This window comes from Setaria italica, chromosome VIII (genome assembly GCF_000263155.2).
Source record: "Setaria italica strain Yugu1 chromosome VIII, Setaria_italica_v2.0, whole genome shotgun sequence".
Classification (NCBI taxonomy): domain Eukaryota; kingdom Viridiplantae; phylum Streptophyta; class Magnoliopsida; order Poales; family Poaceae; genus Setaria; species Setaria italica.
In genome coordinates, this window is record NC_028457.1 from 35864393 (window position 1) to 35873349 (window position 8957).

Sequence of the window (8957 nt, forward strand, 5' to 3'; positions counted from 1 at the left end):
CACTTTAAGAAGCTTTACCAAACGGGGCAGTTGTCGAGGACTTGCAATCCTATGCTATATATACAGTTGTCTAGAGATCTGCATGGACCCCCGGGTTGGTATGGATGCAGCTTGCACACTACTGTATAACCTATTTCTAGAGACTGCTGGACAGGTAGATCTTAACATAGAAAAAGTCTTCACGACAAGTGATAGAAATGGTTTACGTAGTACATATACACCCGGTATGGGTTATCATTATCATTATCATTATGCGTGGTGTAGGCATATTGTCAAGCAGTAAATAAATCCACTGGAAAGGAAATTATTTATTGAATGCGTATACAATTTCGAGATACATGGATGCATGAAGAAAAATCCAGAGCTTCAACGCCCCCGTAAAGGGTTTATTCGACGACCGTCTTTCTCTTGCAACAAAAACAACCACCACACTCCAGTACCATCTGCAAGAACAACAATGTCAGAATAATCAGCACCCATCCTCATGCACGCACTTCTTCTCTCCCTCCATGATCTCATCGGTGGTCTTCCTGATGAGCTCCCACGCGCTTCGCACGTGCCTCTCCTCCTGCAGCGACGACCCCACCGCGAACCTCAGCACGAACTTGCCGCCGACCACCGTGTGAGCCAGGTACGCCTTCCCGGTCCTGTTCAGCCGCTCCATGAGCTCATGGTTGGCCCCGTCGGCGTCCTCCTCCGTCGTCATGCCGCCGCCGTGGGGCTTGATCCTGAAGCACACCAGCGCGAAGTTCCTCGGCACGACGACCTCGAACCGGTCGTCGCTGCGCACGGATTCCTCGAACATCTTGGCCATGGCGACGTCGCTGCGGATGTGCTCCTGGAGCCTGGCGGCGCCGTAGGTGCGCATGACCATCCAGAGCTTGAGCCCGCGGAAGCGGCGGCCGACGCCGACCTGCATGTCCTTGAGGTCGGTGACGGCCCCCGAGTCGCTCGCGCCGTTCTTGAGGTACTCCGGGTTGGTCTCCAGGGAGTCGGTGAGACGGTGCGCGTCGCGGACCCAGAGGCAGGTGCAGTCGAGGCACGTCATCAGCCACTTGTGCGGGCTCATGCTGATGGAGTCCACGCGCTCCACGCCGTCGAGGTGGTGCCGGAACTCCGGGCAGATGCAGGCGCTCCCGGCGTAGGCGGCGTCGACGTGGACCCACGCGTTGAACCGGGCGGCGACGTCAGCGATGGCGCCCACCGGGTCGACGGCGTTCGTCGACGTGGTGCCGACCGTGGCGCAGACGTAGGTCGGCACGAGGCCGGTGTCGACGTCGGCCTGCATGGCCTCAAGCAGCTTCGTCGGGTCGAGGCCGTAGTCCGTGTCGGCGCCGGTGGGGATGGACCTGATGTTGGCCGGGTCGAAGCCGGTGAGGCGGCACGCCTTGAAGAAGGTGGAGTGGGTCTGGTCGGCGGCGTAGACGACCAGCCGCGTGATCCCGGCGACGCCGCTGGAGCCCATGCGTCGCAGCGCGGCGTCGCGGGCGGCGACGAGCGTGACCAGCATTGCCTCGCTGGTGGTGCCGAGGATGACGCCGCCGCCGGTGCCGCGGCCCTCGCCGGCGTCGGTGCGGTGCATGAGGAAGCTCGCCGGCAGGCGCAGGAGCTGCGCGAGCCAGTCGAGCGCGAGCACCTCCATCTCCGTGGCGGCCGGGTTGGCCTGCCACGTGAACCCGACGGTGTTCATCGCGGAGGCGATGAGCTCCCCGGCGATGGCCGCGGCGCTGTTGGTCGCCGGGAAGAAGGCGAAGAAGTTGGGGCTGGCCCAGTGGGTCATCCCCGGCACCACGGCCTCCCGGAGCTCCTTCATAGCGATGTCGAACGGCGCGGCAGCGCTGGGTGGCGCGCACTGCAGCAGGCGGCGCAGGTACCCCGGCTCGACGCCGGGGAGCACGGGCAGGGACTCGACGGACTTGTAGTAGTCGTAGATGAAGTCGACGGACTTGTGCAGGTAGGAGCGGACGTCGTCGGCGTTGAGCGGCTGGAAGCCGTCGGCCTCAGCGGCGAACGCGTCAAAGGTGGCAGGGTTGCTGTCAAGGCTGCCCATTTTCAGATCGATTGGTTGTTTGATGATGATGATGATGGTTAATGACCTAGCTGCTAGCCGAAACTCGAAACCGTGGACGCGTGATGAGCTTGTCCAATCGAGCTAGCGAGGACGATGATGAGACTCGCAAGCTCGAGTAAGCTAGGTGCTTGTGCTGTGTGATGCCGAGTAATGGCCGGGGTGGTTTTATATAGCGTGGCCGTGTGGTAGCTGGGAGCATGGGAAGCTGCGCGGCGACGTAGAGAGACTAGGGACCGTTAAACTGTACACTAATAATTCAGAGGCGTGCTAGGGCAATGCCACATGGGGTTGTTCCTATATGTTGTTTACTATTTTATGCATGTATATTACATTATTGTTCATCATAACAATGTCACACTTCCTGGTTCCTAGACCCATCAGGGGTTTGGGAGTAAGGTTTCAGGGTTTCTGGGCCGGGGTTTAGATCCGTGCATGTGTGCCAGATTCGAAGCGGACCGCCGGCATGTGAAGCAGGGGCCAGCCATTATATTATAGCCGATTTTTATATGAAATTTGAATGTACCGCATTATACGTATAGTAGAGTTACAATATTATAACAGCTGGACAGTTTCAACATACAAGTTGAAGTGTCACAAATACATGTTCTCAAGTAAATAGGAAAACATTTATACAAGTTGAAGTACCATCGCATATATAAAATTAAGAGCTGAATAAGTTGCTAGCAGTATGGGCATATGTACGTGATGCTCGGATACATACATCACGCAAATCCTACCCATCCCTTAGACACTGTCCATACATCTTGAGATTGACGAAATCAACACATTGCAGTCCATGGCACACATGTTCCCAACCATTAAAAAAGCAATACCATTAATTCTATAATAAGTAAAAATTACGAATGGAGAACTCAACCGGTACTAATTAGCGCACGCGGCTGGTGACCAGTACTAGCATTAGTATTAGGTCCTTTGGCCCGGTATTTTTGGCCTGGACCGATGGTCTGTTCTCCATTAGTGTGTAACCAGCTGAGCTACTGCTTGTCGTTGCATTAAACATTCGCCTTCAGCATTATCTTTTTTCCCCTCTTTTTGTTAGCTGTACGTATTAATCCTCTATTAGTCGTTTCTTTTGGGTACCGTCATGCTAGGGCTTCTAGAAACCTCGTTTCCCCCCTCTCATTGTTAATCTAAAATTTATGAGGCCTACTATTATAAACATATTGCTAACTGAAAACAAACTAAATCATCTATTTGAGAAAATCGTATTACAACACAATGTATTAGAAAGAACTCATGTGTGGATCCATGTTTTGCAAGGCAGGTTGCTTTGGCGTCCAACCTCTGATTACCTACCTCGTCATTAATTATTGCTGGGCCACTTCACCGAGATCTTGGATCCATGCAGGTACTATAATTTTTGGCCCATTATATTGTGCGTCCACGCGGATCACGTGTCGAGGTGGACACTGACATTTCTCTTTCAGAAGGTTAAATTTTCACAAATGCATGCAGTTGTTAGGATGCATTGACGACGACTGGCTGAATGGATAGATGTGAACTGATTTGTCTCCGCATATAAGAGGGGACATGCCGCTGCAGAATACCTGTGAGGCCCTGTTTGCATCAATCGTCTTCCTATTGGCAGCTAAAGATCTCCCGGCTAAATTTAGCCCTCTAGCTGGTTCCAACTTGCTAAACTCAATTAAATATATGTAAAGACAGTTCTACCCCAGTAAAACTCCCCACTGCAATTAATGGAGGGTAGCATGGTAACCTATTTTTAACAACTACTCCCTCCGTTCCAAATTGTAGGTCGTTTTGACTTTTCTAGGTTCATAGATATTATTATGCATCTAGATATAGTGTATGTCTAGATGCATAATAATATCTATGAATCTAAAAAAGTTAAAACGACCTATAATTTCGAACGGAGGGAGTAGCATTTAGTTGTGGATCCAAACACCCTTTGTTAAAGTTTAGGCAGCTAAAAGAAGATTCTGAACTTTAGCCACCTAACCTTAGTCTAAGGAAGTGATTGATGTTCTCATTTCTCACAATTAATCCATTACTATCTCATTTATCATATGAAAATGATTGATATATTCATGAGGGGTGGACGTGATTCCTCAAACAACCTAGTAGTAGCTGCCAGCAGCACGTATGACAGGAGGTAGGTATCTTTTCTTTTCCTTCTATAGCTAATATAATATGTATTGTACTCTTTCCATTCCAAATTATAAGTCGTTTTGGTTTTCTAGATACACATATTTTGATATGTGTTCAGACATAACGTGTATCTAGGTGCATTCGCATAGTAAAAATCATATATTTAGAAAAAAGAAACAAAATAGCATACAATTTGAATGGTGTGAGTAATTAATCTCTATCAACTTTTGCTCCTACACCGGCTAGTAATTTTACAATACACAATAGTTGGAAACTTTTGATTAACTGTAAGGACAACAGCTAACCAAAATTATTTAGATTTGCTCGTTGCCATTGCTCATATTCTAACTCAAGGCTCATATATGTACTCGTGTTTATCGGGTTGTGATTGACTTTTTACTCTATATGCCCTTTCTTCCTCATCCATAGTTTTTCTATTTGCGTTGAATACACATGTGTACTTGACATATGTTTAGATGAAACTTTAGCTTGAGCTATGCGTCTCACACTGGTGGAAAATCCATCTTTAGTCCCGGTTGGATAGGGTGATAGATCCTAAAAATCCAATCCGGACTAACTATTCGAGATAAAAGGGGATCCTTTATTGTCCCTCTTTAGTCCCGGTAAAAAAGCGCGACAAGTAATTGATTTCCTTTGTTGTGGATGTTTTCTCCAACCACAAAGACAAGGTTGGCAAGCAAGAAGGAACCTTGATAGAATGTTTAATTCCCACTGTTCTAACAACTTCATGAGATACAAGAAATCCACTTTGCGCATCTGCATCTAGTCTTCTCAATATTTTTATCATATTTTTGTCAAAAACAATATTTTTATTATACCGTGACAGCGAACGGAAACCCAGGACTGGGAGGATGGAAACAGTGACCCTAATGCTCAATTATGAAGGCTGGCGTTTATTGACAATGTGAACAGATACATCTTATTCTTGGACATGAGCTCTTGAAATGGTAGCTTAATGATCGCAATTTGTTAGCTAGCTAGTCTTGGACCTCGTTCAACTCCTCCCCCTTAAACTCGTACTGCTCGTTGTTCCTGACGACGACGAACAGCGGCTCCTTCTTCCTGGTGGCGAGCCCGAAGACCTCGTCGAGGTTGACGTCGTCGGCACGAACGCCGGCCGGCAGCGCCCAGTCGAAGTGGTACAGCAGGCTCGCGAGGGTGAGCTGCACTGTGGCCAGCGCGAACGAGTACCCGGGGCACCCCCTCCGGCCGCCGCCGAAGGGCAGCAGCCTGAAGTCCGGGTCCTTGAGGTCGATGTCGCCGCCGCCGTTGTCGAACCGCTCCGGCGAGAACTCCGTCGGTTTGTCCCAGATCTCCGGGTCCTGGCCCATGGCGAAGGTGTTGATGAACACGCGCGTCCCGGCCGGGATGTCGTAGCCGCCGAGCTTGCTGGGAGCCACGGACTCCCGCGGCACCAGCAGCGGCACCACCGGGTGGAGGCGGAAGGTCTCCTTGATCACGGCGCGCATGTAGTGGAGCTCGCCGAGGTCCGACTCCTCCACGGCGCCCCGGTCGCCGACGACTCGCCGCACCTCGTCTTGCGCCTTCTTGAGGATCCATGGGTGCCGCACCAGCTCGGTCATCACCCACTCCAGCGTCGCGGATGACGTGTCCGTGCCGGCGATGAACATGTCCTGCACGGATGACTCGTAGTGAATAAATAAATCTTGTAAAATCTAATTAAGTTCGTGTTCAAACAAATCCTTTCCAAGTTTTCATGAATGTTTGCATGCATTTGTAATGGAGGCAGCATGCACTGACCAGTACAAGGGCCTTGATGTTGTCGTCGGTGAGGGGAACCTCGAGGTCCTGCGACTTCTGGACGCGGAGGAGGACGTCGACGAAGTCCTCGTCGCGGTCGCCGGGGACGCGCTGGCGCTTGCCGCTGATGTGGTTGTCGATGATCTCGTCGCAGACCTCGCGGAGGTTGGCGAGGCAGTTCTTGAGGCGGCGGCGGAGGCCTGTGACGGTGCTGGCGAAGGGCTCGAGCTCCGGGAAGAAGTCGCCGACGGTGAACCCGGCGAAGAGGTCCTGCGCCTCGACGAGTACCGCGCCGAGCTTGTCCCCCTTGCCGTGGGCGAAGCGGCGCCCGAACGCGACGCGGCAGAGCACGTCGTTGGCGAGGTGGAGGAAGCACTCGCTGAGGTCGACGGGCACCGCCGCCGGCGAGGAGGCGCTCCTGGTTAGGCGCGCGAGGAGACGCCGGAGCTCGCCGACCCGGACCCTGCCGTACGTCGCGACGCGGCGCGGGGAGAGGAGCTCCGACACGACCACCCGCCGCGCCATGCGGTGGTACGGCCCCGCCGGCCCGAACGTGACGTCGGAGCACCCGAAGGAGAGGAACTGCCCCGACAGGAGGTGCGGCCGCGACGCCAGCGCGGCGTCGTTGGTCGTGAGCGCAGCCCGCGCCAGCTCCGGCTTGGAGATCACCACGGCCCGGACGCTGCCGAGCTGCAGCCGGAGCAGCGGCGCGCGCATGGCCTTGGCTAGCTCGGCGAGCGTGTGGTGGGGCATGCCGGAGAGCAGGTGCAGATGCCCGATCACCGGCCACCCCGGCGGCGCAGGCGGCATCCGCTGCCGGGAGCGGTTGCCCAGGACCGTGAAGTAGAGATACACAGCGGAGACCAAGACAAGGACGGAAACTGGCAACACAAGCCTAATAAGCTCCTCCATGGCCGGCCTCAATGGCTCTGAGCTCTCCGTCTTGCTAGTGTGCTAGATTTGCTGCTCGGAGATTGTGAGCTTACACGAGGAGAGTGTGAGGGAGTTATAGAAAATCTGACTTGGCTGGAATATAATCGTGACAGGTCACAAAGAGAAAATATGTGGTTCTATAAGACGATCACAAAATGCATCAAGAAACTTCCATGGTATGTAGTCCAGTATGATTCGACACGTTTCAATTCCCCATGAACTGACCAATGCAAAATGTCGTCACTAGACTCGTTAGAAACTTTTGTTGTCGCTAGACACGTTAGAAAATTTTGTTGTCATAATTGAACTAGAAATTCTAGAGCTGTCACTAAACCCATGCCAATTTCATTGTTGATGACGCCGAAAATTAGTACGGTTCGAAAAACAGACTTGATTGGGTTCTAAAACCCACCGGAGAGGTTTTGGTTAGTTCGTTAATGTATGTATGTATGTATGTATGTGTGTGTGTACCATGTCATATCGATCATAAATCATGTACAGGCCGGCCGGAATATTGAACTATTCCTTTATCTAAAAAATTGAATCCTAATGTCTCGTCCGAAACATCTGCTTGCTGCCTGCATTTATGCATTGCCGATTTGCCGCCCACCGCAAAAGTGTCGCTACAACATCCGTACAGATGGTGACATGCGAGGCAGATGGTTCACTGCACTAATAGCAGGGGCAATACTTTGATTAACTACGTATTGTTGTCTAGTAATTAAACTGAGAGCACGCAAATAAAGCATCCGGACGTCGTACTACGCAGATCCGATGAGAGATCAAAGCATCCCAAAATGTTATTCCTTTTTGCGTGTTGTCATCGCTACTACTAGTAGTTCACGTAGCAAGGCCGATGCCTATGTGCCAGCACCCAGCAGCGCCACAGATGCCACGAGTTCCACGTAGTAGCAAGGTACGTGACAGCAGTGTGACAAGAATTGAAGGGTCGCTGCCGTTGCTGACTAACCATTCTTTCTTTCATAGCGCAATAATGAAATTATCTGGCCGAGTGCGAGCGATGGAGGACAACGACAGATGGGCACGGAGTTCTTGTCGAGAGAACTAAGTGCAGTATGGTTCACGTGCTATGGGTGTGAACATGTACCCTTGAGCACCGGTATGCTTGGCAAGATGCTTGTCGGGCGTGTTCGTCCTCTCGAGACGTACTGACCCTGTCAGGCTAGCGTTCTGGACAGCGAACGCGGCGTCGCCGGGCAGCGTAGTCGATTCCGGCGAGACGACGTTGACGATTGCGAAAACGTGGTTGGCCGGCTAAAAATATATTCGTAAGTCACGCTCACGCACTTCCGTAGGTAGGGAAACTGGTCGAGGCTCCAATTCTCCACATCTGTGAATTGTTTTTTATCAAATGCCGATAATGTATGAGAATAAAACTAGTACATGTGGTGTGTCCCTTTGTGACAATAATATCTATCCAATAGATCACCTGAATAACAAGTGTGGAATGTGAGGCATGTGGTGTCTTGCATACTAACTGTAACTACAAGGTGATCTTGATAGCTGGAAATGTTGGTACTGGCAGCTAGCTAGCTACCAACTAGCAAGCTAGTGATTCCATGTTCACTTGTTAGAAGGTTTAGTTAATGTGCAGAGTAACCTACATGCATGGCAAGTGGCGTTAAGCTGCTGGGACATGCAACTATAAACATCCAGCTCATAAAACAACGCTTTGTTTTCACTGTTAAGTCGACTACTCCATATACGTATACATATTACTCCACATATATAAAAGCGTAAATTGCAAACAGAGTACAAGATCTACAAGGTCTGCAGGTGCGTGCAAATTGGTTCAAGAACATGTAATATGATTAATCCGATGCAAGAACTTGTCACTTTTGTACATATATAGTCCAAATCCCGCTATGTCGCGTATTTTTCCACAGTGGAGTGGCTGGCTGGGTTGCGGCCCGGCTTGGCTTGGCTCGCTGGTTTGACATGATCGATACGAAATGTAACTTTGGATATTATGAAATACCCGTGGTGTATGCATCTGTTTATAAATTTGGAATGAGATGAA

The 8957-nt window shown here is 51.0% G+C and overlaps 2 protein-coding genes across 2 annotated transcripts; both read right to left on the reverse strand.

Annotated features, from left to right (window-relative positions):
• Positions 1 to 280: 280 nt before the first annotated feature.
• Positions 281 to 2262, reverse strand: LOC101771186 (aromatic-L-amino-acid decarboxylase). Its single transcript, XM_004979770.4, has one exon. It carries the CDS (start codon positions 2048 to 2050, stop codon positions 470 to 472), a length of 1581 nt encoding a protein of 526 aa, XP_004979827.1. The 5' UTR covers positions 2051 to 2262; the 3' UTR covers positions 281 to 469.
• Positions 2263 to 5078: 2816 nt separating this feature from the next.
• On the reverse strand, positions 5079 to 7098 carry LOC101771586 (cytochrome P450 71A1). Its single transcript, XM_004979771.3, has 2 exons — positions 5984 to 7098; positions 5079 to 5856 (listed from the first exon to the last, which is right to left on the reverse strand). The coding sequence occupies exons 1-2, from the start codon at positions 6893 to 6895 to the stop codon at positions 5200 to 5202; spliced, it is 1569 nt and encodes a 522-aa protein (XP_004979828.1). The 5' UTR covers positions 6896 to 7098; the 3' UTR covers positions 5079 to 5199.
• Positions 7099 to 8957: the final 1859 nt, after the last annotated feature.